Source organism: Rhamphochromis sp. 'chilingali' (genome assembly GCF_963969265.1).
Source record: "Rhamphochromis sp. 'chilingali' genome assembly, chromosome: 5".
NCBI lineage: Eukaryota > Metazoa > Chordata > Actinopteri > Cichliformes > Cichlidae > Rhamphochromis > Rhamphochromis sp. 'chilingali'.
In genome coordinates, this window is record NC_137932.1 from 11,179,831 (window position 1) to 11,207,280 (window position 27,450).

The following is a 27,450-nucleotide window of genomic DNA, read 5'->3' on the forward strand; positions in this document are numbered from 1 at the left end:
AACCCCCCCACCTTGTTGCTGGGCACGTGAACGAGTCAGAACCGGGAACACATCCGGGTGCTGCAGGCTGAGGGCATCTAACACAGGCTCTATAACAGGATTGTTGGTCACCTCAGGGGTAGGGTAAACTTTCCCACCCGCGATATCATTTCCCATTATAAAATCCACCCCATTAATCGGGAGAGAAGGCCGCACACCCACTGAGAAGAAACCACTCACCAGCTCACTCTGTACCCAGATACGATGGAGGGGAGCAGGCACAAAACTCATCCCAACACCTCTTACAATGATGCTAGAGTCACAGTCAGACTTCTCATTAAATTCAAGCACACTAGCTAGTATGAGGGACTGTGAGCCACCAGTATCACGCAGAATGGTCACTTCACGCTTATCCTCGGTCTTACCAGAAAGCGAAACTATCCCCTTAAAAATGAAAGGCTTAAAACACTCATCCGGGGTCTCAGGGGAAGGGGGCCTACTGACAGGAGGCATGGTTTTAATCAGCCCAACCCCTTTTGGTTTACGTGAAGACGAGACTGATTGTTTCCGTCTGTAAGCTTCACAATCTGCGATCAGGTGGCCAGACTTAAAACAAAAAAAACACTTTCGGTCTGCCTTGGGACGAAACACAAGTACCTCACTCTTTGGGTGCTGTGCAACTGGCACCTCGCTAGCCTTCACTGGGGCATCGCGCCGGTCATACCTACTGACACTGGTTTTATGGACGAGCGTGAACTCATCAGCCAGCGTCGCAGCCTGCTGTAGCGAGGAAACCTTCTGTTCATTAATATATACTGCGATGCGCTCAGCAATGCAGTTCTTAAATTCCTCTATGAGCATTAGTTCCCGGATCGAAGCCAGGTCAGTGGCTTTGCAGGCTGCACACCACCGATCGAAAAGAACACCTTTTTCCCTGGCGAAATCAAGATAGGACTGACCCTGACCTCTTCTCAACCCCCGGAAACGCTGCCTATAGGCTTCTGGACCAGCTCATAGGCCAGCAGGATAGCCCTTTTCAGCTTGTCATAGTCCAAGCTGTCCTCAGCTGACAACGAGGAACAAACTTCTTGAGCCTTACCCGCCAGCTTACATTGGAGCAAAATGGCCCATGAATCCCGTGGCCAGTGCAAGGCCGTGGCTATTCGTTCAAACGACTCAAAGTAGCTGTCGACCTCAGTGTCACGGAACATCGGAACCAGACGACTGTTTTTCCCTACGTCAAACGGGGTGTCCGCCTGACGAATGGAGGCGGTCGGAGGAAGGGAAACCTGCCGGAGTTCCAGCTGTCGCAACCTCACAGCTGTCTCTGCCTCCACCTCCACCTTCCTCAATTCGACCTCTCTGGCTCTAGCAAGCTCTGCGTCTAAACGCCTAAGCTCCAGCTCTTTCTTTAGCTGGAACTCCCTCTCACGGTCCTCCTTCTCTAACTGGAGACGAGCCAGGCGTACACGGAGCTTAGCATCCTGCTTCGAGCCTTCACTTGATTCAATGGAGAGGGGTTCGAAGCGAGGCAATGTCATGGGTTTGTCCACAGGCAGCCCCTGACCAACAGGTGTCGACACCAATGGACCTACAGCTTGAGCTGACGCCTGCGGAACAGGCTGAGACGCTGCACCATGCTCAAGTGGACTGGCAGATACTGGCAAGGCCACTATCCCTTTCTCCACCAAGCCAGCCACAAGAGCAGCTTTCAGCTCAGCCTTACGCAGAGCTGTGGAAACAGAAATGCTATAACCTGATGCCACCTCATGCAAATCCCTCTTCCTACAGGCGTCCAGTTGGACAAGCAAGGGGTTTTTATTAAACACGGCAATATCAAAGGTAGCCATCAACTCTAAAAACAAAAAACTACCTGAGGCTAACAATAACAACAAAGAAGCACCACCTCCAATACACAAATGAGAAAACAGGCGGGAAAAGTGTGGCCAGAGGTTAACCAATAAATAAAAGTACCGCCGACCCTCTCCCCAGACCTGCCTACTAAAATCTTAGCCTAGTTAGCTTCTGGAGTGTACCAGGCTCGAGGCAACTTTAAAGGCTAAGCATCAAGTGCACAAAGCACCGACAAGCCTACCCCCGACAGGGAACTAATCCCCACCCGGGATTACTCCGAAAATAATAAAGGAAAAATAAAAAATGAGTGCCTGAAGGAGGAGCTTACGCTCAGCTAGACACTCCCCTTTGCTAACTGGAGAGAGAGCGCAGCAGATACCATACAACTAAACAAGCCACCGGCAAACAACTCACTAAAACTCAATTGTTGTTCCTTCCATTCATATCCCGGACGAGCCCCCACATTGTTACGTTCCCCCCGAAGGGGTCTAGGCATGTGAGAGAGGGGACCAGTAACAAATGAGTCCGGAATCAGAATGAAAAAGGAAAACAAACAGAGTTGTTCTGCATCAATAAAACTTTATTACAAAATGGTACAGGTTAACATTAACTTAAAGGGCCGGCAACGCCGTCTTACCAATAACGCCAAAGAAACAAAGAAAACGCTCGCAGCCACGAAAGGCAGGAGGACTACCAAACAAACACAATAAAAAAGGAGGCACTTCCCACACTTCCTACCCTACTCCCCACCACGGGGAGACACTCTCAGGGCCCACAAGCCCGTCTGCTCACTGGTCAGAAAGAGGCTGTCTGTCCAAAATCTAGCACAGAACCGCGTAGCGCCACCGAGGAAAAAGCCACCCTGCTCACAGCTCATCCCCAGTTTAAATAGCCTCAGAGGATGATTGCTGACTGGAGTCAGGTGGCAAACGAGGCTAATCAGCAGCAGCTGTGTCCTGGGGAGAGAGGAGAGTGAGAGAGACAGAGAGGGGTAGGAGTGGCAAGAGGGGTGGAGGCGGGGAGAGTGGGCAAACACCCCACCCACACACTCCCACAGCCTCACAGAACGTAACAGTCACATTTTCCAAGCCGATATTCAAGCCAAATATCAAAATGTTTGTATCAATCTCTGAGATGTTTGATAAAACTCATTTGAATTTTAGTGCGTGTCCATGTAGCTTGTCTGCACAGAGTGCCGTTGCAGTCAGCCAGAGGATATCAGATGTTTTTTTCTCCTGTCTATTTGGCCTCTGACACCCTTTTGACCTCCCCGCCCCTCCTGCCACTCTCCCACACCTATCTGCGCCTCGCTTGCCTTGATGCCAGCACACCTGTGCTGTCTCTCAACGGTCAAACTAATAAGCCTTCTCTCCCAGCAGAAAAATCCCTTCAACCATTGCTGCACCTCAGCATTGGCCGAGCAGACTTAGACTGAGCCGATCCATGGCACAAAGCTAAGAGTGAATGACAGCCTGGGCTTAAGAAGGTCAAACGCCTTGGTGGTCTGGCTGACTGAAGTCAAGGTTACATGCCAATCCAGTTAAAGGAACCAAAGGTAGAATAGTTATGACGTTTGAAGTTTAACAAAAGACAACAAATTAAAGGAAAATGTGCAGAGTGAAAATGGAACTGCACGAAGACAAAAGCAATGTAAGAAGAAAGACATAAAGACAAAATAAAATCATACTCAGTGTACAATTAGTCGCCGAGGACATGAAAAGATGAGGCTAACAAGGAAGGTGGAGAAAGACACGCACTTCATTTATTGTGTGTGAAAATAGACATTGAATATATTTTTATGATACAGAATAAACTTTACTTTACTATAAAGTTTACTAACAGCTGTGGCAATTTTGATAACCAGCAGATATCTCACAGCCTGTCTCAGAACGAGATGTTCTGAATAATTGTGTCACCTGCAGATAATTCCGTCACTGTTTGTTTCCGTGTAAGCGACTACAGTTGACTCCATTCCCTATATATTGGACAATTCCTTGTTAGGGGAACACACATTTAGCAAAAACAAAATTATGTGTGAGTGTCTAACAAACAATACTCACCCAAAAGAGTACACCCTGCAGTGTCTGCTCTCTATCCTGCGGATCAGTTTATAATTGGGATCTAGGCACACAGCCCATGCCCCAATGGACCCTTCCTGGTCTGCTTTCTTGCCTCGAAGTGACGCACATGACACCTGGACAAACATAAATGTAAACACAAAGCAAGACATAATAACAGCCATTTTTCCAGGAACAAGGAGCAGAACTTATTGTCAAGACAGCCATGTTATCTGACACAGTGGGAGTCCTGTATTGCAAATATAAATGGAACAAGAAATGAATGACAGAGCAACAGAACCACATCGACTCGATTCGCAAAGCAAAAATAAGTGTCTGTGTCTGTATGCTGGACATTCAAGACCACCTGCGCTGTTTGGATATTGATGTCCAAGTCTGTTCACTGCACTGGTCACTGAATGTGAAAGTGAACTAGTCGTTAACTGGGCAGGGGGTTGTGGTGAGATAAATCTTCTGAGAAGCGGGCATTTCATGTGTAAGAGCGCATTACTCTTTGACAGCATTACTCCAACCAAACGAGTGAGATTTCATTCTGTACAATAAATGGAGTCCTAGGGATTTCAAGCAAACACGAGTCAAATGTGGCAGCATAGTTGACACTCTGATATATCCTGATTTCTTTAGGTGAGTTCTACAACTCAGACTCAGACATGATGCACAGCTGGTGCTGATGCACTGCCGAGTGTCACTGGGTTGGCAGAAAGAAACTAAAAACGAGGACTTTAAATCCTTCATTTATGATTAAGATTGTACTTTTACCCCCTTTAATCCACAAAATTTGTTGGATTTAAAACACAGTATCCTTTTAGCTGCTTCCATATAAAAGTCTTTGGATCCTGCCATATCTTTAACAAAAATATTTTTTCAGTACTGTACAATAACAGTGTATTGTTCTACAATGTTGTGGATTATATTTTTCAACCTTAAAAATACAGCTTTCATAATCAATTTCAACCAAGACTCCAAGGACCAACATTTGCAAAAATGCTGTATACACACCTGCATATACCAGTACAGAGCAGGAGCTACTGCTCAAATGTTTGCTGTGCGGTTTCTCCACATTCTGTCTGATGCCGAGATTAACTTTGCAAGGGAAGAAACAATATTGGCTCAGACATCAAATGTCTGGCTTTACTGTACTACACCATTCAAGTCCAAAGTAGCATGTTCACAGCTACACTTTGTTTGTGCTACTGCATCTTATCACAGCTAGAGAGTTGCTAGGTAAAATCATTTGCAATGACGTATACAGTGGTGCACTGAAAACCTCCATGCAGTTGCTTTGGTTGCCAGCAGATTGCCACTCTTACATAAAGATGCTGATTTGTCTGCAAACTACCCTCTCCGTGGCAGTGAAACTGTGTGCAGAGAGAACATTTTGTGATGAGAATATTTGCCTTCAAAAGTGAAAGTTGCGCCCTTTTAAATGTCTTAGTTGCAGCAGCAAGGGGCAACTCTTAATTTGAAAGCAAAGCAAGCATTTTCGGTTTGCGTCACTTTTGGCAACCGCTTATTGAGTGGTTGGCAGACAAGTTAGCATTTTCTATGCAAACTACAGGTGACTTCAGCAATTTGCTAGCAAACAAAGCCACAAGGAGGTTTTTAGCATCCTCTTTGCGACTAATTTCACCAACAAACAGCCAGCAACCACTCACCATCTAGTCGGGGAGTGCATATTTTTTCCTAGTGATCAGAAGTTGCCCGGGGATTTCTCACCAGTCTTTAAAAAAGCTAAAATCTCCTTGAGCAAGAGACCAAAGCTTATATTATTCCCAATAAAAGGCATCCACCTTGCACAGCAGCTTCCACAAACTTCTAGTCTAAAAAGAGAGCCTAATGTGAAAGTATGCTGATTACCATTACATATCTTCTGGCTGCAAAATGAAATCTGAGTGTTTAGAACTCTGTATTGAAATGAGCTTTTATCTCCCCTGATTGATAAAATCAAATTGCTTTCGCAGCTTTCTTTATTTCCTAATCAATCTCCCATTTGCTATAATGTCTGCTTTCCAAACACAACACATTTAAAACACTCAGCCTAAATTTTCAAAATGGCACTTTGATAACTAGTAGGTGATGGCTATATCCATCTTTCATTTACATTCAATGGTGAATAAGAAATACTTTCTAGATCCTAACTCAGGTAAAAAGACACAGATGGCAGACGTTTTGCAGCCAAGCGAATGTGTAAGAAGAAATGTACTATGTCCCAGCCTCTTATAAATCCACTTACTGTTCCTAAAATAGAAGAAATTTACATTTGAAACTGTTCATTAGCCGTGTTTACATTGCCAGCCTTCCCTTTTTTGGCAAGCTGGATTTGTACAGTTTCAAAAGAACCTCTTAGGCGTAATTTCTTACTGTGGCTTTTGTATAAATCGCCCATTTTAATGAGATCATTCTGTGATAGGTCACGCAGGAAGGAACCAACTGAATCACTGAAGTGCAGTGTCACCATCTGACAAAGGACAAAAGTTGCCCGATGTGTCTTTGTTGCTCTCTATTTAAACCAATTCTTACATATTGAACATTCTCCACAATGTCCGTCATCGTTAATGCGTTCGAGTTGAAAGCGTTTATCTGCATACAATGCACTGTGGAAAATTAAATGCGAAATCACTCTTGATTATTTTGCCACTTCACATCTAAAGACATATCAGTTGCATTGAGCTGCTGAGAGCTGAACAAAGCTACAAAGAATACTGAGCTGTAAAACCGAGAACATTCACTGAGCGTGAATGAGAAGTTCATTCTTATTGTTGATAAGCTAATCAGAAATTGATCCCACGCTCCTGCTGCCTTATTCTTTCACACTATTATTAGTAGTATTATTAATATTTTTATATAGACTTACTCTTATCTGTGCATGAACACGTGAAAGCTGCTGACTGGTATTGATTGGACAGTTGTGTCGCAGGCCATCTCTCTTAGTAACAGTTCCACCAGGCACTATGTCAGTCAGCATTACAGCAGAGGATGCTGCTATCCCCACACCAGCTCCCTCCACCCTCGCCTGTCACTGTCAATGACAGACAGTTCCCTTCCACAGCTCCTCACAAACACACACTTGTACACACATGCTCACAAGATCTCTTTCTCTCTGTTCCTGTCCTTGTCCCTTCCTTCCTCACGCACAAAAATCCAAAAGTACCTAAACACACACACACGCACATCCCAGCACTAATTCATAATGAACTAAATTTCTGCTTTGTGAAAGACAGACTGAGTGATGCTTAGTCATTTGGAGATTGGTACTCTGTGCTCTGGCTATGTTGTGTGAGGGATAAAGATAAAATGTTGATTTGTCTCCAAGCCAATTTACTGCAATAGAAAAACACACACACGCACACACACACACGCACACACACGCACACACAAACTACATGAGTTCAAAGAATGCCTCCATCGTAGAGACAAAGATTTTCCAACCTTCCAACCAGAATTCCAACCTTTCTCAGTTCCTTTTTATATTTTTCCTTTTTTCCTTCTTCTTATTATTATGATGCAAAACATCTTCATTGATTTGTAGTAATTAATACTGATGCAGTCCAAGGAGCAAACCACAACAACTCATTGATTAGATCTGAATAGAGGGGCTGTGAGCTCCATCTGTATAGTAATCATCAATAGAGTAATGAATTAGTTGCTTACTGTCAGGGCAAGAAAAATGTTTTGGCTATGCTGAATGTGAAAGAGATGCCAGTGCAGCTCAATCATGGGCTAAGAGATGCAGTCTTATTTTTTTTTAAAAAAGCAGCCAAAGGTATGTGTCTCATGGCTTAACTACTTTATTTATTTTTGCCTCAAACTCTAGTCTTAGATTTGCATTCAGTGTCAGGTTAATTTTTGCTTTGAGGACAGAAAATGTGATTAAGAGTTAAAGATGATTAATCCCCCAATCGATGGTGCTTGCACTGCATCATTAAGCACAGCCAATATCGCAAATAAGAAATAAATAGTAAATATAAAGCACATTATGTCACAGTAATAATTGAATAGGGCTTTAATAGTGGACATCAGGAAGGTGTAGGCAAGCTATAAAGCATCAGAAGTAAAAGTACTTATTCTCGATTTAAATATTTCCCTTAAGAGTTAAACGATCAATATGCATCATAGTCTATTAAAAATCACATGTTTGCATTATGGCTGTCCTGTCATGACCAGATATCTAAAAATAATATTAAAAGTGCTTTTAATGAGCTCAGAAAACAGACCTAGACCTCAATTAAAAAAATTATATTAGAAAATATTCATAAAAACAAAAAGAACCAACAGGGGGTCGATCAGGTTACCTACTAATCAGAAGGTTGGTGGTTTGATCCCTGGCTGCTCCAGTAAGCATGCCAAATATCCCCGGGCAAGATACTAACCTCAAGTTGCTCTCCAACGCATCCATCAGTGTATGCATGTGTGTGAATGTTAAATAAAAAGCACTTTTATAGAAACAGCATAGAAAACAGCTTGTGAGAATGAGTGTGAATGGTGTATAAAGTGCTTTGAGCGCTCAGGTAGAGTAGTAAAGCACTATATAGGGAGTGCAGAATTATTAGTCAAGTTGTATTTCTGAGGAATAATTTTATTATTGAACAACAACCATGTTCTCAATGAACCCAAAAAACTCATTAATATCAAATGATGAGTTTTTGGAAGTAGTTTTTAGTTTGGTTTTAGTTTTAGCTATTTTAGGGGGATATCTGTGTGTGCAGGTGACTATTACTGTGCATAATTATTAGGCAACTTAACAAAAAACAAATATATACCCATTTCAATTATTTATTTTTACCAGTGACACCAATATAACATCTCCACATTCACAAATATACATTTCTGACATTCAAAAACAAAACAAAAACAAATCAGCGACCAATATAGCCACCTTTCTTTGCAAGGACACTCAAAAGCCTGCCATCCATGGATTCTGTCAGTGTTTTGATCTGTTCACCATCAACATTGCGTGCAGCAGCAACCACAGCCTCCCAGACACTGTTCAGAGAGGTGTACTGTTTTCCCTCCTTGTAAATCTCACATTTGATGATGGACCACAGGTTCTCAATGGGGTTCAGATCAGGTGAACAAGGAGGCCATGTCATTAGTTTTTCTTCTTTTATACCCTTTCTTGCCAGCCACGCTGTGGAGTACTTGGATGCGTGTGATGGAGCATTGTCCTGCATGAAAATCATGTTTTTCTTGAAGGATGCAGACTTCTTCCTGTACCACTGCTTAAAGGTGTCTTCCAGAAACTGGCAGTAGGACTGGGAGTTGAGCTTGACTTCATCCTCAACCCGAAAAGGCCCCACAAGCTCATCTTTGATGATACCAGCCCAAACCAGTACTCCACCTCCACCTTGCTGGCGTCTGAGTCGGACTGGAGCTCTCTGCCCTTTACCAATCCAGCCACGGGCCCATCCATCTGGCCCATCAAGACTCACTCTCATTTCATCAGTCCATAAAACCTTAGAAAAATCAGTCTTGAGATATTTCTTGGCCCAGTCTTGACGTTTCAGCTTGTGTGTCTTGTTCAGTGGTGGTCGTCTTTCAGCCTTTCTTACCTTGGCCATGTCTCTGAGTATTGCACACCTTGTGCTTTTGGGCACTCCAGTGATGTTGCAGCTCTGAAATATGGCCAAACTGGTGGCAAGTGGCATCTTGGCAGCTGCACGCTTGACTTTTCTCAGTTCATGGGCAGTTATTTGGCGCCTTGGTTTTTCCACACGCTTCTTGCGACCCTGTTGACTATTTTGAATGAAACGCTTGATTGTTCGATGATCACGCTTCAGAAGCTTTGCAATTTTGAGACTGCTGCATCCCTCTGCAAGATATCTCACTATTTTTGACTTTTCTGAGCCTGTCAAGTCCTTCTTTTGACCCATTTTGCCAAAGGAAAGGACGTTGCCTAATAATTATGCACACCTGATAGAGGGTGTTGATGTCATTAGACCACACCCCTTCTCATTACAGAGATGCACATCACCTAATATGCTTAATTGGTAGTAGGCTTTCGAGCCTATACAGCTTGGAGTAAGACAACATGCATGAAGAGAATGATGTGGACAAAATACTCATTTGCCTAATAATTCTGCACTCCCTGTATAAGAACCAGTCCATTTACACTTAATCTGTCAGTGGTTTTAATGTTGGCATTTTAAATGAATAATAATCAAAAATACATTTCGGTAGCAAATGAAATTTAAAAAAATATCTCACTTGCTGAGTTGTGATGTAGCTGAGGAACCTTTTAGCTTCATCCTCCAGTGACTGACTCTCACTGGCCCAGGGCTCCAGGTCTATATGCCACCGTGGAGTCTGAATAGGGGAACATACGCATATACATGAACAGTTACAATGGAAATAATATGAAAATGAGCAACTCACTAACATCAAAGTAGGCCACTCACAAGAAATCCAGTGCAAGGACAACAATAAAGGGAGCTTTATTCTTTCAGGTATTATAACCCTCTTGTGTATAGCCACTGATAGAACTAGGTCACAGTGTGCTCTGAGGAAAATTTCCCCCACACACACGTGTTAGCGACAAACAGCTAAAGTTCATTTCTGTTGTTATTTTAGTAAAATGGGGACTGCTAGCCTATTTACTCACGTGTATGCTTTGCTGGAAGGTATGGATTGAGCTTTGTTTGAAAGTGGAAGAATAAGATCTTAGACCCCTTCATCAGGGGGCTTTAGCAGCTTTAGCTCTGTGCTGCATTCCTGAAACGTGGCAGAACCTTGCTTTAAAGCCTGCTTCCATGCTACAGGAATGTGCCTGTTTGTGATTAGAGGAGGGTTATAGAGTATGCAGTACAGAGGGCGACAGAGACGGCTCTGTGATGATGTATTCGTTGCTTGTACAATCATTTCTTGGGTCAAACACCACAGCCAAGTGTTCATTAGCAGCCCTGGAACAAATTATCTGCTGTGGTTTGATGAGAGTGCACGTCCCTGCCTAGGGCGCTCCTGTGTATGGGCACTGCAGTTTATTTCATAATTTCCCATAGCTGTGCAAATTAGATTAGGCTGTCTTTACTGACAAGATCGTGTTTAGGTTTGTTGCTGTGGACACGTGTGGCATGGTTCTCTCATGGTTAACGTGGCCTCAACACAGAGGACTATAACTAAGACATTTGACACTTTCACTAACTGATCCTTCTTTTAATCTTCATTGCACATGTACACACACTAGAGCTTATACATATATTTAAAAAAATATATACTTGAGTCTATACAGTGCACACTTTGCTTGACTTTTTACAGGTCTGTACGTAACCCCACACCACTCTGCTAATATGTTATCTGACAACACCATATGTGTTATTTTCTTCTCCACTGAGGCAGATCCTGGACCTGCCAACATACAAAAAATCTGCTTTTGCTTTAATGGCTGCAGAGCTTGATCCACACAACACTTTTCAGTGTTTGGCATCAAGCCTTCAATCGATTTACAGAGTGTCAAAACATCCGAATGCTTGCCTTGCCTCAACCCATCCGTTCTTTTCTCTGCTTCCTTTTATATCATGGCTTCTGTTTTCTTTTGTCTTTCTCGGTCTTCTAATATCCTGTTGCTCTTTTCATTGCCTGTTTTTTCTTTCTTCTAACATCCTGCGTCCCCATTGATTGTTTACTTCTGCTTTCTGCTGGTCTCTATCACTGACCTCAGCTTCGTAGTTAAAAAGGCACTCAGGACCCACAGACACTCACCGGCCACTTTGTTAAGGCCAGAGGTCAGAGGTGAACAGCCAGACTCCTTCGAGCTGTTAAGAAAGTAGTAGTGACCACTCGTTACAAACAGTGCACATGACATCAAACCTTGAAGGCGACTGGCTACTGTAGCAGAAGACCACACTGGGTCACACTTCTATCAGCTAAGAACAGGAAGCTACGGCTAAAGTTTGCGTTTCCTTTCCAAAATTGCACAAAAAAAGATTAGAAAAATGCTGCCTGCACGAGTCTCAATATCTGATGCAGTATTTGGATCAGAAATTGGTGTAAACATCATGAAAGCATGAATCCATCCGCATTAGTATTAAAGATTCAGGCTGGTGATGTATGTGTGTAATGGCTCATTAGTACAAGTTAAGCATTTATGAAATGCCACATCCTACATCCTGAGTATTAATGCTAAAAATGTCCATCTCTAATACATGTTTATATAAAGAAAAATGCGATAACAGACACTGAAAACAGAACAGGTTTTGTTTTTAAAATCTGTATGTGTATCAAGCACAGAAGAGATCATTATCTGACAAATATGCTTGCGCATTATGAGATAATTTGAGTGCTATAGTGGCAGCTATGAGTGATGGGTTGAAGATTCGAAGAGTCAAGGTAAATAGTCATATTGGCATTAAACCCATGGTAAAGCATATGTCTGAAGTGTCTTGAACATAAACTGGTTAATTGGTATAGTCATATATTTACTTCTGGACAAAACATCTCCAGTGGAAATATGCAGCTTCTCAACAAAAAGAGCTCAGTTCAATAAATTTAAAGCTATTTAAGCATAAACCATCATCATTAATGTACAGCAGGGCTGCACAGATTTTGTGTTTATTTAATATCAGATGCTATGAGTGTTAACAATCATTGGGCTGTCTGTCTTTTGATTTTTAACTCGTGGAGTATTTGTTGTTTAGATTCCACCATATAATTTTAACTCAGGCCATAAAAAAAAATCTCTCTGGCAAAGCCCCCAGTCTGACAAGCAGCCCCTGACAAAAAGAAGAAAATAAAATGCCACTTCTAATTAACATTGTTCCTAAACTGCAGTATTGAAGCCAGGAGGGTTTTACAGAGACAGAAAAACGGCATTTGAAGTACATTTACACGTGTACAAATAACATCTACCTTTCTGCATCCCGGGGACTCCCAGAGCTCTCTGTCTGTGAGCTGCCCTTTTCATCTCCTTACCCAGTCCTCCCTGAACAACTCAGCTGTCAGGCCCCATACATCACCCTGGTACAGGTTGGGACTAGGGTACTGATCAGAGGGCAGATATCTGGGACAATGAAGTCTCTGGGAGGTTGCAGTATGTGCTGTAAGCTGCGGTTGAATAGAAATGGAAGAGGAAAAGGACAATGGGAGGTTCCAAAGTGCTCACACAAGCACGAGTGATCCAGCACTTTACAGCAGAGAAGAAATGGAAATATTTGGAAGCATTTGCCAAGGGAGGAGGTGTCTGTCAAAGATTTTATGGCTACTTTGAGACTTTATGGCAGTGCTGGACTGGAATAGCCAGCCTGACTTGTACAGTGCAAGTTTAAATCTAGTGTGTTTATACTTCCCTCAGAAGTTAAAATGATTTTTGCCTTAATGGGAAATTAAAATAAATTCAATCTTTAATCAATAGGCTTAAAGTGCAAAATAGAGACTATGGGTTTGTGCAGGTTCTACACTGTGCATACCTATCAGGATTTTTTTTTCCAACTGGTGATTATTGCTGAGCAGTGATGCGATTAGTGCTAAACTATGTGTTCAGTCAAGCAACAACAAGTCATCAGCACCTAAGGTAGACAGAGAGAACATCACTCATCAGCGATGCAGCCTTAGTCCTGTGAAATTAGACATAATTCTGTCCTCAGCAAGAGATTTTAAGGTTGTTGCCTTTACATAGATGACATGGTCAGTGGAAATGAATTAAATAGGGGGTTCGTTAATCTGAAAAAAAAATGTACATGAAACATTATAACAAGAAAAGCATGTCTATTGAGGAAAGCAGCAGCCGAAATACAATTACAGCGTCCGATTAAGTGTGTGAACTGAGTGAGGTTGAAGCATCAGGTGAATTGGAAGTGCTGAAAACACTTAAAGATTCAGTTTTACCCTCGAGCACTGAAACGAGTGGAAATGTCTGCGTAAGTGTAAGTGATGAATTAAGGTTGAAGGGTGAGTTAGAGTGGAGGAGCTGAGAGAAATTAGTGTCAGTTCAAGTGTGTCAGCCAAACTTTGTCAGTGGAATGACAACAGGAACTGTAAAGCTTTCCAGAGGCTTGCTGCGGAAAGTCTGAATTTAAAGAAAAAAAAAGATTTCTCACAAAATATTTCAAAGTATGTGGCAGCTGAAATTAAAATCAAGAAGCATTTAAGACATTAAATAAAAATGATGAAGGAGACTGCTTGCCGATTTCGGTGTGAGAGCTCAGTTAAGTTGAAGTATCACTTCAATTAAAAATCCAATGAAATGGTGGAAGAAGTGCTGATATGTGCTTCAGTTTAAGCCTGGCGAGCCGCATGAAGCTGAAGCACAAATGCTGAGACAAGCAGAAGTATCAGATCAGATTTAGCTAAACTTCAGCTGCTGACAGGAGATGAACATGCAGGTATAAAAAAACTAATACGTATTGTTGATCTTTGAAGTTAGAACTAAAAATATATGCAGAACACACATTTTTATTTTTATCACCATAAAATCCCAGAAAATGTTCCAAGAAAATTCTACTTTTCCCTGGCAGGTAGGAAAACCAAACCCCTGGTATGGAAGAGAAGCTGCAGGAAGGGTTTGTGGTCACGGGAGTAGTGACTATGGAAACAAAATGATTTGAGTACATAAAGTAAAGACTGAGCTCTCTGGCAAAAAATGAGCAGCATTAATTTAAAAGAGCACCTTGCCTGCTGCTAACCAGGTGGGTGGGAAATACTTTACTTTAGGGTTTTTGGCAGTCATTGGCACAGATAGCAGGAAGACGGGATATCTTTAAATGTCAGCAAATTCTGGATGAAAATGTCATGCACTCAAATAATGAAACAGATCCGAGACATACCCGAAACACCATCACTGGCAGCTTTTATTATGAGGTGCTCAAATATCTGCACAAACTACAGTTAATGTTTACACTTTCCATGAAATAAAGATTTGAGGGGTTTTTGTATTTCCTTCTTCTTGCGTTAACCCCCCATCCACCAAAAAAAAAAAAAAAAAAAAAAAAAAAAAAAAATCAAACAAAGATGGAATTTGCCCTTCTCCACAGCCTGGGAGCTGGGTGTGTTATTGGATCGGTGCCTCTCAGCCTGGGAGAGAGGTGTGAGCAGCCAGGCCAAGCATGAATAATCCCTTGGGGAGAACAGGATGGATGGGTGAACAAGAGATGACTGGATAAAGCAAGAGAGGACTGTCTGCCAGAACAATGAAGGCGGTAAAAAAGAATGGAGAGGTGGGAGGTAAATAACATTGGGTGGAGCTGACAACAAACACACAAATTGTGGAAAAATGAGAAAAAAAGGATGAGTTACACTTTTTTTTTTTTTTTTAATTGCCTTTACAACAAGAATGAATTAAGTCTGTGTATGTAGCGATCGCTGACAGTGTGGGCAGAGTGTCTGAGAGGACACGGCACAATCACCGCTTGGATAAACAAATTCTCATTAGTGTATCAAATGTCATGCAGGACCAAGCCACAGGTGGGTTGGGTCTGCCTATTTCGAAAACATAAGGTGTCAGAGTGAATGCTGCCAAGTCACTCCTATCCACTGGTAGAGTGCCAGGGTGGCTGAGTGTCAGACCTGCTGCTCATTTTAAGCTATTGCTCTCATCAGAGTCCAGACACTTCAGAAAAATATCACCAGGCTGTACAGTTAGGAGGTCAAAGCTTTTAGTTCAACAGCATGTGGACTGTTTTTTAACACCATGAACTGTCCTAAAGTTCAAAAAATGGTCTTTGACGAGGTGTATTTTTCTGACAGCTTGGACGGAAACCCAACAGTATCCAATGGCAAGCGAAGGTCAAGACGTGAAACGGGCAAGTGGGCAGACAGAGAATCTGCGGTTTAATGAAACAGCTGGTGGCTGATTCACATTAACCTCCCTCTGTTTCTGAGTGGGTGGTGAACCCAGGTGTGAGATCATATCAGAGATTTATGTCCCACAGGGTTGTGTTAATGTGGTTCAGGGAAAATGCAGAAAGATTCTGATTTTTAATGGTGTTGTAAACACTGGTGCAATGCAACATTTATCACACGACGAAGCTTGATTTCTTTTAAATTAAAATCTGTAACTACTATGAAGCCTGTTACTAAAGACAAACAAATCTACATAGTACACACATGACTTCAGTGGCAGATGGGGACATTTCTGAGAGTGAAAAATAGTTTCCCCTTCCAGATTTCTTAGGGTTTTGTTTTTTTTTTGGACATTTGTGACACTTACATGTTTTAGTTAATAAAGCAAATGTTAATTTTACGCAAAGACAAACCCAAGTAAATATAGTTTTTGATGATGAAAACTTATCCAACCATACCTGGCCCTATGTGAAAAAAGGCTAAACCTCATAATGGTATACTCACTTTTCGTTTTTACGCCAGATTCAAAGAGTTTAACTTTTATCTCGTCAGTTCATAGACTATTTTCTTGCTGATCATCAAGATGTTTTTTTGGGGGGGGGTTTGCAAAATGACCCCTTATGTTCTCTTTAGTCAACTGTTTTCACCATGGAACTTTCCCATAGACTCTATTTATACACAATCTCTTTCTTATTGTTCAATAATGAACACTGAGCTTAACTGACATAACCGAGGCCTGCACTTGTCTCGGTTAAGCTGGTATAGAGTGTAAGATATGTACATTAGTAGATCCCACATGCTGATTTTAATTTGAGATACAATGAATTCTGATCCTACGGTCTTACGTACATTGCTGCTAATTGTAATGGTCGGATTCCATAGGTATCCATGTATACTTGGGTTATTTAGAGGAGATGGACGGCCAAAATTATTATATTAAGAGCAAAATCAATCATCTATTTACAGAACTGATAGTCTTTCAATACAACGTGACTGTTCTGAATGGTATATAGAGGATAATCTCAAAGAATGATCCTCACTAAGCTCTATCATTCTGACTAATCTGGGATATTGTGAGACTTGGATATAGACCATATACAGTCATCTCTATTCCTCTGGCAGGCCCGGCTCATCGGCCAATCCCAGCTCACTGACAGCGTACAGTGAGAGACAGGGAGGGTATAACAGAATTAAAGTGGAGGATTACACTGATCTTTTTTAATAAAGGCAGTAATCTCAGAAGACTTGAGCCTTCATCTCGAAGGCAGTGGAAGGCTGCAGAGGAGTGGAGGGATACACGAGGAGGAGGAGGGCTGAAGCAAAGCGTTTGGATGAATGACGAAGAGAAAGCAAGAAATTGGAGGTTGAGGCACAGACGGTGAGGAGGGAACGTGAAGATCGTCTTTGTATCTACGCTGTTTCTCATTTGCAGAAGTCTACGAAGCCACATCTGCAATGCGTTTACTGTAAAAGAGAGACTGTAACGTATGAATCATGTGGGTGAAAAAGAGAGAAGCTCTAACTGGAATACAATGCACCCGGTCGATCCCAGAAAACTGTTTTGCTTGACTTTGAGGTTTTGCATTCATGCGCAACACAATGTGTTACATCACAGATATTGCTGCTGGCAGCAGAATTAACCGCCCCCGTGCTGTAGACCAAAGCTGGTCGAACACCGGCACATGTCCATTTTGACTCTGCATTTTGTCATCAATTGCATGGCAGCAGCATTTTGTGTCCGTCTAGTTTAAACCGAAACATATCTGCAAGCAGCACCCAAGTGTTTTGGGTAACAAAGAGCTACATTTCCTTTTTTGCAGGTGTATCACAAGCACACTCAATAAACTGTGCTGGATCCATGAGTCTTTGCAGCCTTGAATTTCAGGAGTAACATAGCAGGAGAATAAATAACAGAAATTGAACTTAACTAGTTATATAAAGCATCAGTTCACCAAGACATAAAAGAACAGGATAGTTTCCTTTAAGTGTCGAGGAACAATGTTAGAAAACCTATCAAGAACTCGGTTGCGATTGCTGACCATTTTCAGCTCAATATTTGCAACTCTGAATGGGAAAGGAGAAATCGAGGCACTCCACAACAAGAGCTTGTTGCTTTGCCATTAAAGCTCAATCTTTTTCAAAGCCACAGCGGCTGTTAGAGAAAGGAAAGGCAGTGGTGTCTGACTTGGTTTGATAGATTCCTATCAGCCAATTGTGGTTTCCAGTTAACACTCAGCACATCCACCGGGTTAAGAAGCGGCTCTTGTCAGAACAGAAGCTGATCACTGTCCTCCCTATTTCATGTACACACACAAGCGTGCATATTTGAGACCTGTGTGTGGTTTGTGCAGTCGTTTGGCTTGTCATGACACATGCTATTAACTTCTATAGGAACCGGCTGTTGCCTTGGAAACGCCTTCCAGTCACATCATGGTAATTTTGCTCATGCATGCATTCATAAACTCAACACAGGTATAGGTGCTCCCATGGACTGAAATATTTCATATATAGCTATTTTGCATAATAGAAAAAAAACAGAGTGACACTGCTGAAAATACCCCGTCTTCTGTCTGGATTGTGTTGTGTTTGAATTGGGCCCTCTTGGCCAGCATCTCAGGAGACAGATGGGGCCTCATTGTTTGCAGTTACAATCTCTTTGTGTGCGTGTCTGTGTGTGTGTGCGTGTATGTGAGGCGATCTTCCTGGACAATATCCTAGATCTGAGATTTATGTTTGATGTCTGGTTGGGAAGAGCAGAGGGAGCATGCTGAGCACCATATGACACTTTCTTCCGAAGATGGAGTTGGAAAAAAAACCCAAAAAACAAACAAACAGGGAAACTAAGACAGACACATGGAGGCAGCAGTTTCCACTCTTGGCTCTTCCTCATTTTCTTTCTTCCTTTATTCATCTATTAGTCCGTTTGTGTCTTTTGTGTAAATAATTGCAGTACAGAAATGAAAAAAAAGATGGCTATATCATATAGCAGTATACAGATATCTTGAGCTACCCCTCATTTCGTCATCCTTTCTTATTAAAATACAAAATAGTACAAAGATTTTTTGACATTAACATGTGCAAACATACATGGAAATGTTGCATATGAGGCAAAAACAGACTTTGAAAGTTAGCCAACGTTTCTTCTGTTCTAAGTCAAATTGATCCCTCATTTCTTCAAGAATATAGAGGTTTGGGCTCTGAGGGGGGCAGTTCATGACTGATAGTTTGCCATTGTGTGTTTTTCTACCTGAATATAGTTTTACTTGAGTGGCAGTTTGTTTGGGATCAATGTCATACTGAAAGTTGAAATTGTTTCCCTTTTTTACGAATGGCTTGTTTACAGCCATCTACTGTTTGAAGAAGAGTAGATACTTCTGAACCTTTAGTTGATGTATCTTTCAGACCCTCTCTCAGGTTGGACAGGCTGGATTTTTTCCCTGTTTTTAAAGGACAGGACTTTCAGATATTTTTCATCTTCTCTAGTTTTTTAGGTCTGACACTCTTGTGTCCTTCACATGTGCAGTTTCCTAATTTTTTTTAAGTACACACTGCGCATAATGCTGAGATATTAAAGATTTTTTTGGCTAATAATGCTTTGGGAATCAGTTTGTTGGAGCAAAAATAATATATTTGTCAAAATGTGTTATCCTTGGCATCTTTCATGGATTCGACTAAAGACATAGGAACAAATTTTGTTTCTGCAACAGGAATTCTCTTTTTAAGCAATAAAGTTTTTTCTTTGTCAAGTTGTCTGTTATGTCTAGACACAACACTTTTTGTGCTTGAATGGTTCATATATGTAAAATGGCTTAAGGAGCAAACGAAATTCCTCGAAAATGGTCAGGTACAAGGACTGGACTGAAAATGAGTGAAAAAGCAGCCAATGACCAAAGACAGCCTGTGAGACCTCCAGAAAGCCTGGAGAACTATTGCTCAGGGAGACCACTTTACCTCTTACTCCTTGACAGCACTGTAAAAAATGTGATTATACTTCAACAAGAGATTCACTGGTGTCTAAAAAGTTGATGTTCTCTCTTGCATAGAACATGGGGTGGCTCAAGACTTTTGCACAGGGCTGTAATTTTAACGATAATCCTTTTTGTGATATTCATGTATAATTGTTTTTTTTTCCTTTGTGTTTCCCATTCTCATTCTCATTTCACATTTGTTTGTCATTAACATAACTTTTATAGAGTGAAAGACTTTAAGGCAGAAACTTCCTTTCCAAACAGAGATAGCACCGATTTAAATGAGTCTCAAAGCAGCTGCATTCTCTTTAAATGATTGTTCTTGAGGTTCATTGGCCTTCTCTGCTGCTGAGTGGTGTCTGCTGCCATATTAGCATGGTGCTACTGAAATTTCTGCTTCATTAACAAGCAAGTGTTTTGCTGACATTCTAAGCACTGCTAGCTTGAAAGCTGAATTCACAACCTGTGTGTGCATGCATTCATAGATGGGCATTGAAGGTGAGCAGCAAAGATGGGAGTGAGGGTGTCCAGTTTCAGAGGTCAATGCACTTATTCATGACGGTTTGGATGGAGGCTGAGAACTTTCTGGAATGTTCCAGACAAGTCTGAAGGGAGTATTGTGCGATCAGGACATTGGACTCAGATCCTGACACTGAACGCCCTCTGTCCTCCATTGGGCGTCTTTGTGTGATGGCAGCTAGCACACAAAGCAGACTCACTGTAACATAAAGTGCACTGAGTGATTTGTGACTTTCCTCCAGCAACATGTGGTTGGAGGTTGGGTTTGTACAAAATAACACATTTAAAAGTTGAGAGTGAAAGCTCCCAGCTGTTATCTTAACAGTTTGACAAATCAAAAGAGTATTAATATAGCCTTGGCTGCACTAGGCCATGTGCTCTCAGTTGTTTCTCATGGTTTAAAAAAAAAGTGCAGATAGCTTACTCATGAAAGTAAAATAGTCATATTTCTATAAACTCTTAAGAAAATAGGTAATTGATTATCTGAAAGCTCTCTTTGTGCTCTCCCTGACATAACTTGGCACAACCACGTAGTAGCTTGTTTTCTTTTGGCTGGACTTTGATACTAATCTCATATTGAGAAAAAAAAGCTACGTGCCTGTCTAGAGCTGTTTGTTTTTCTAGGGGATGGTCTACGCATAATCTGTGCTGCAATGTCACTGCAGCAATATGATCCAAAAGTTGAGAAAATCAAAGGTTTTGTATGTCTAAACATATTTACACCCCTTTCTGTGATTTTTCTGCCTGCGGTTAATGCACAACTTCCTATGTAGCCTGCTTGTGAGGTGCTTGTGATCCTGCGGTAAAAGCGGATTATTCTGCTTGTGCTGTTCTCTAAGAAAGATCACTTAAATAAAGTCGGTTTTGCACTCAGTGTGGCAAATGCAAACCTGAAATGCCACAGCAGTGCGCTTGCAAGTTTCAATGAATTAACAACAAAACCTAGATGCTTTCTTAAAAGTTTATAGTTTGCAGATGCATTTGCTTTGCATTTGACTTTATAAATATTCGACTTTAGTTTAGTCAATTGCCCCCCCCCCCCCCCCCCCCAAAAAAAAGAACAGGTTTCAAATTGTGAGTTTAGATTGGTGAAAAACACTAAACAAACAAAAAGATTTATGATTAAATCTTTGCTTTGTAAAGTGACTAAGTGAAGATAGTGTCTGCATAGCCTTTACTCAATACATTATTTATGCACAGTTCATCTGCAGAATTGCATGGCAATTGCATTATTTTTTTAAAAGTAATGCAGACTTGATGGTCACTTTGATGGAGTACACTCTGATGTAATGCTATAGGGTTTAGGTATAGGGTAGTAAATGTGCTAAAAACATACCAAGCCACTGGTATGGTTCTTTAAAGCTTCATAGACTGTGCATTAGTGATGTGTCGGTCGCAAACGAAACGGATCTTAGAGCCGACTCTTTGAAGTGAACGATGCGAGCCGTGTTTTTTTTCTTTTTCTTTCTCTCACCCTCTCTCTCTAACTTTTTTTTCCGCTTCACTCCGCATGCGAGCCTCGTGCTTTGCGCTGGGAAGAGGGGGGAGGGCCGGTAGTTACACTCGCAGTAGCACAGGAACAGAGCCGGAGGGAAAGAGAGAGAAAGAGAGCCAGGGACAACAACGTCACATTAGAAAGGTATAGTAATCATCCACAACTATTTTCAGTTGCGGATGATAAAGGATTCAGAAAGTTTATTCATGCAGGCCCATATGACAGAGAATGTCCATCCATCCATTCGCTTCCGCTTATCCTTTTCAGGGTCGCGGGGGGCGCTGGAGCCTATCCCAGCTGTCATAGGGCGAGAGGCAGGGTACACCCTGGACAGGTCGCCAGTCTGTCGCAGGGCTGACAGAGAATGTGTATCTTCTTTTTGTTTTCAAATTTTTTCATATTTATATTTGATTGTGTTGTGGTTTGCAGTGTTTTGTGTTGTTTCACTTTAAATTTGTTTAAAAGGAAAAAGCTGAAAATTTAAATAGTTAAAAGTTGAAATGTAAATAGTTGGTTTTTGTATTATATGATTGATTTATTACATTTTATGTGGAGTGAATAAATAAAAGTATATTTACGATGGCCCCTAGAGACAAAGCACGTACAAACTCCGAAGCACGTACAAACACAACAGAATGCTCCAGGATGCTAGGGGGCAGTGTTGAGCTTTTTGTTACCTAGTGGCTACACTAGCCAGGAAGTACCAATAACTGGATTTGGTGTGTGGTAGTAACAGGTAAATGATTTTTTTTTTAATTATTTGAATATATATGAGTGCTTGTGTATAAATACACAAACAATACACATATGCTTTCAATTGTGTAATTTAAGTGATCTAGGTAGCTCTGTTTTGGAAGTTCAGTTAACGCTAGAAATGCATTTTGGAGTTTGTACGTGCCTTGTCCCCAAGGGCCACTGCATATATTCATATATAAACATATATAAATAAAACCACTTTTTTTTTTTTACATTAGTAACTCCTTTTGTGCATAATTTTATATTGTTGTTGATAATAAATTAATTAAAGCAACACAACAACCTGAGTTGCCGGTTGGGAGCCGAAAGAGTCCTGTCATAAAGCTTGTCTTTTTAGTGAGCCGAGCCAAAAGAGCCGGTTCTCTAAAAAGAGCCGGAAATCCCATCACTACTGTGCATACTGAGAAGTTTCTCAGGCACTTTTATCTATATTTATATTTATTTTTGGCAGGTGTGTCAGATTAGCTAAAGTTTATATTGACATTTCTGACAAGTGACTGAAGAGAAAAATAAAGCTCTCTTATTAAACATAAGAAAATGTACAGTGACTACTCAGCTCATGTGTTACAAATTTGTCATTATAAGATTATATACGTTTTTGTGGAGTTCATATAGAGATGTAAATATTTTATCTGCAACATGCAGTGTTGCTAATGGATATGGAATTTTTAGCTTAAGACCAGGCAGGTAATGTACCAGCTTTCTTAGCACTTAGTTCTTGTGACTTCTTAGTTCTCTGAGCATCTCAGTTGGTGCTTAAGGGTGCCAGTGATCTGACTTGAGTCACACCTTTGGGATTATACAAGGTCAACCTCTTTTCTTCTTTTCAGCAGTCTTTTATCTTGCTCTCTCTGTCTGCAGAGGCAAATCTTTCAGTTTTCCGTGACATAAGGAAGGTCATCGGGTGTCTGCTTAAGAAAATCTATGGGACCTGATACCGCCTGGCAGAGATTGAAGCAGGATTGATTTTTTTCTGTTCTCACTTTATCCTAACTCTGAACTAATCAATGCTCAGAAGCATAGTGTTCATTGATAATCAAGCTGTTACCCATTTGAACAAAAGTAATTAAAAATTGCCTTGCAATGAATGAATTTGTGTCTCAGCTAATTAAAAGGATCATTTGAATTAAACTGGAGACTGCTTTGGCTTGTTGGTTGTTTTTGAATATTATAATTATAGGTTTTGAGGCCATATAGTAGCGTTTATTCTATTCCTACAGACAACAAGCATGTAGTTTGCAATTTTGATCATCTTTCACTTTAGTGGTTTGATTTACTCTCATGAGAAAAAGTTTGACACGATCACTGTTTTTGTCTCTCACAGATGTAAATTGATTCATTTTGACTCAAGGCTACAGATAATGTGAATTAGATTTTGGAGCATTTGTCTTTAGATGTCATTTGAAGCTGGAGTTGGAGCAGTCCCATCACATAAAAAATGTTAAAAAAAAAACTAAACAAATGCAGTGGTTGAAAAAAAAAAAAAAAAAACCCCAAGAGCCAAAAACCTCTGGAGACCTCACTCTATACTCTAAATTTACTTTTAAGGGAATCATAATGTATTTTGCATATATTCCTTTTGTTTTCTTTATAGTGCAGTAAAAATCAGGCAAGGGTAGCATGACCAATGTTTACTGTGATTCCACAAACATTATGTAGGTAGCAGGTAATGGATAATAACTGGACACGAGTAACTTGAGCTTAATATTATAATATAACATTTCTAACTAGGTAGACAGCTCGTTCTCTTTCTCTTGACAATGCTTTCTTTAAAGATATAACATATTTTGGGAACAACTTGAAAGAATGGCAAATAGCGTGATATTTAGAAAGCCTGTATGCCAATATCGTTCCCTACATGTTGTCGACAAATATGCAGTTTTCTACAAGACTGCAAGAAGCACAATAGCGACAACGACAACATCTGACTGCAGCCACAAGACGGCAGTAATGTAAAGGATGGATGCACATATTAATTGGCATGCGACAAGCTTTATGACAGGACTGTCTGAGATGAAAGGAGAGAGGTCAATTTGCTTTGGTACATTTTCACTTATATCTGTTTTTAGATTTGACAAGGCAAGCAGTGCCTGCCTTGCTTGTCCTGATGGAACACCACTGGTAAAATAGTCTAAAATGAAAAGAGAATCCATGGTTCATCTTTGCTTTTCACTAGTGATTTACTGTATTTACAGCCTGTCTGTGGGCTTTGAGGTTCAGTGTGTTTGACATGTGATTGGCAGCCGACCTATCTACAAGTAATCTCTGAATAATGCTGCCACTGAATTCCCGAGTAAAAGCTTTACAGGTCGCAGACTCTCAAAATACATTCACAGTGTGAAATAGGACACTGTGGATATGGAAGGGAGACTTGAGAAGATAGCTATGAAGTGATTTCTGGTACAAGTAGCAATTTATGAATAGTACTCCATTTCTATATGAATTTTGATGATGATGATGATGATGATGTTTTAATATTAAGTGATGGCAAGGTTGGTTTTAGATTTTAGAGTTCATTACAGAGAGTAAATGCAGTAGTAACAATCAGTAATGTCTTTTTTTAACAGGAAGCAGTCAGACTGAGTAGAAAGTGTCCTTAAATTAAAGAAAGTTGCTCCAAGCACAGATTTCTTCCTCTTGCTTCATAGCAAAATTGTGGACTGAAACAACATCACTGTATTAAGATTGATCAGTATGATGCATGCTGTTGTTGCTGCTGAATTTAACTGCGTTTAAGCAGTAAATGATTACAAGTCAATACTTTGAAAAGCATAAGCTCTATTTAATGTTACATTTCAGTGTTATCCATTTTCCTCAGTGCCAGAAGTGTCTTTCTGTAACACAGCTGAAAACTTTCTTAAAACAATATTACTACAGATACACCTCTTAATTCTGAATGCTCTGCTACGCTCAGCTAAAGAATTTTAAACAACACAGTAATTTGTCTTTTCAGTTTATACAACCTCAAAACATCCAGGGGTCAGGGGATTAACATTTCTTTACAACATACTACATCTTTTTATGCTTTTTATAAAGATTATTTATCTAGAAGACTCTTGAGATGGACAATCTACATTGATTGTTGTATTGTTAGGTTTGCTGTACATTTGTAAATGTACATTTGTAAATGTACAGCAAAGACAGCACTGAAGTATTGATCACTGGTAGTGCAGGTGAGCTGTTAATACAAAAACCTATTAGCATCACAAACCATACTGTACACAAAATTGGACAGGGCACTAAACTACTTCTTAGTCATGCAAAGCTTTAAAGATAACAAGATGTTTAGTCTTCACAACAGATGCAACAAAACTTTGATGCCCAACTCAGAAAAAGTTGATATCCGACCTGAGTGCTTCCTCTCGCCTTAACATCAGCATAAAAACTGTGTGCCAGAAACTTCATCATGCATGTGCATTGTGTAATTATATTATATGGACCATACAGGGAAAAATTGAGATTACATACAGACTCCTAATACTGACAATTTGTTGCACCACTACAACTGCTACACATCAGGATATATTGTTACCACTTTTTTTGTTGCAAACCTTTTAACCTTATTATGGCTACATTATACAATGATGGTATTTGTTACTATTATCCAGTTATGGCAGTGGCGGCCCTTCCTCTCTAACCAATGGGAGGATAGTAGGTCAAAGCAGAATCCGCATAGAAAGAATAGTTGCTTAAATTAGCAGATATAATATGGTGACTTCTCGTGACTTTGCAAGTCGCCAGCATTTCAGCTTGGGAGATGGACCTGCGTTGGAGTGTGTAGGTTATATATTTTGTGTGTGCGTCACTGTGAGAAAAGGCCAGCAGTCTGTTTATTGCTGTTAAAGTCAGGGGGCTGAGTCACCAGAGCCCTGCTGTGTTTGCTCTCTTCTGTCTTTCTGTCTTTAGCCCTTTTCAAACATTGGATATGTAACATTGCTATCCCTGTAAATGTGTTAAATGTGACAGAATTCTGCCATTCAGACACTGGTTTGCCCGTGTTTCCCCTTCCACCCCCGCTGCTGTTGTTTTGACCAGCACATTTTATATGTGTCTATAATTTACCAACTCACCCCTCTGCTCCTTTCCCAGTGGGGAAGAAAGACTGCATGAGGTAAATGATTCAAGAAGACTCACGCGTGTGTGTGTGTGTGTGTGTGTGTGTGTGTGTGTGTGTGTGTGTGTGTGTGTGTGTGTGTGTGTGTGTGTGTGTTTTAACGTGGATGTGTGACAGCCAAGAGATTACATTTCCTTTAGATTGGTTATAAAAAAGACCCTGAGGCTCTAATTCACACTCATACCTGTACAGTTTATTAAGGGAGACAGAATGTGTCAGCAACCGTCTGTTATTCAAGGTGGTAAAGTGTGGTACAGTAGCAACCTCTCCTGTGCTTTACCCTCTTGAATGAGTTTTAAAATGAGATTTGCCTTTTCTAATGACCTCTCACTTCATCTTGCTCAGAAAATGCCTCAAAGCTGAAAATCGTTAATGTCTGACATTTTCAAAGTGTAGCAAAGATGACAGATCAGCAAGTGCTGTGTTTATAAAGCTGTTGTACTTAAGTTGCTGGTGTGCAGTAGCAATATCATCGACCAAGCAGCTAATGTGAAAGAGAAAATATTGTATATGGATTTGTACAGACAGCTATACATTAGATCTGTGTATCATTAAGCCCTAATTACTAAACACAGGCTTTATTTTGTTCTTCAATTATCTTTTACTTTTATTCGCTTTTGCTCAGAAGAACCTAAAAACTGTTAGGCCTTGTGCATTTTTGATTAAATGGATGACCACTACTTTATCCATCCATCTGGGAATCTATCCCAGGTATAACCTGATAACCTTTCAAACCTATCCTCTATTTACAAATTAACATCTTTTGGTAGGGGGATGAAGCCAGATTACTCAGAGAGGCACAGGACACAGAAACTCTTAGAAATTTGACCGGTGGATTTGAACCCTGACTTCCTTGCTATGAGGAAACTGTGCAGCCACCTACTTTGTTCAGTGCTTGAATATTTTGTGATCTAATGA

General features: G+C 40.7%; 2 protein-coding genes across 3 annotated transcripts in view; one reads left to right on the forward strand and one right to left on the reverse strand.

Annotated features, from left to right (window-relative positions):
* mettl24 (methyltransferase like 24) overlaps positions 1 to 27,450 on the reverse strand; it is a 52,291-nt gene that overhangs the window by 19,795 nt on the left and 5,046 nt on the right. Inside the window, exons 2-3 of the mRNA XM_080882089.1 lie at positions 10,116 to 10,214; positions 3,894 to 4,027 (exon numbers count right to left, since the gene is read on the reverse strand). Of these exons, the coding sequence (XP_080738215.1) occupies positions 3,894 to 4,027; positions 10,116 to 10,214 (233 nt within the window). The remainder of the gene's footprint in view (positions 1 to 3,893; positions 4,028 to 10,115; positions 10,215 to 27,450) is intronic.
* The window catches only part of slc22a16 (solute carrier family 22 member 16), a 69,863-nt gene that overhangs the window by 11,435 nt on the left and 30,978 nt on the right, over positions 1 to 27,450 (forward strand). The window lies entirely within an intron of this gene.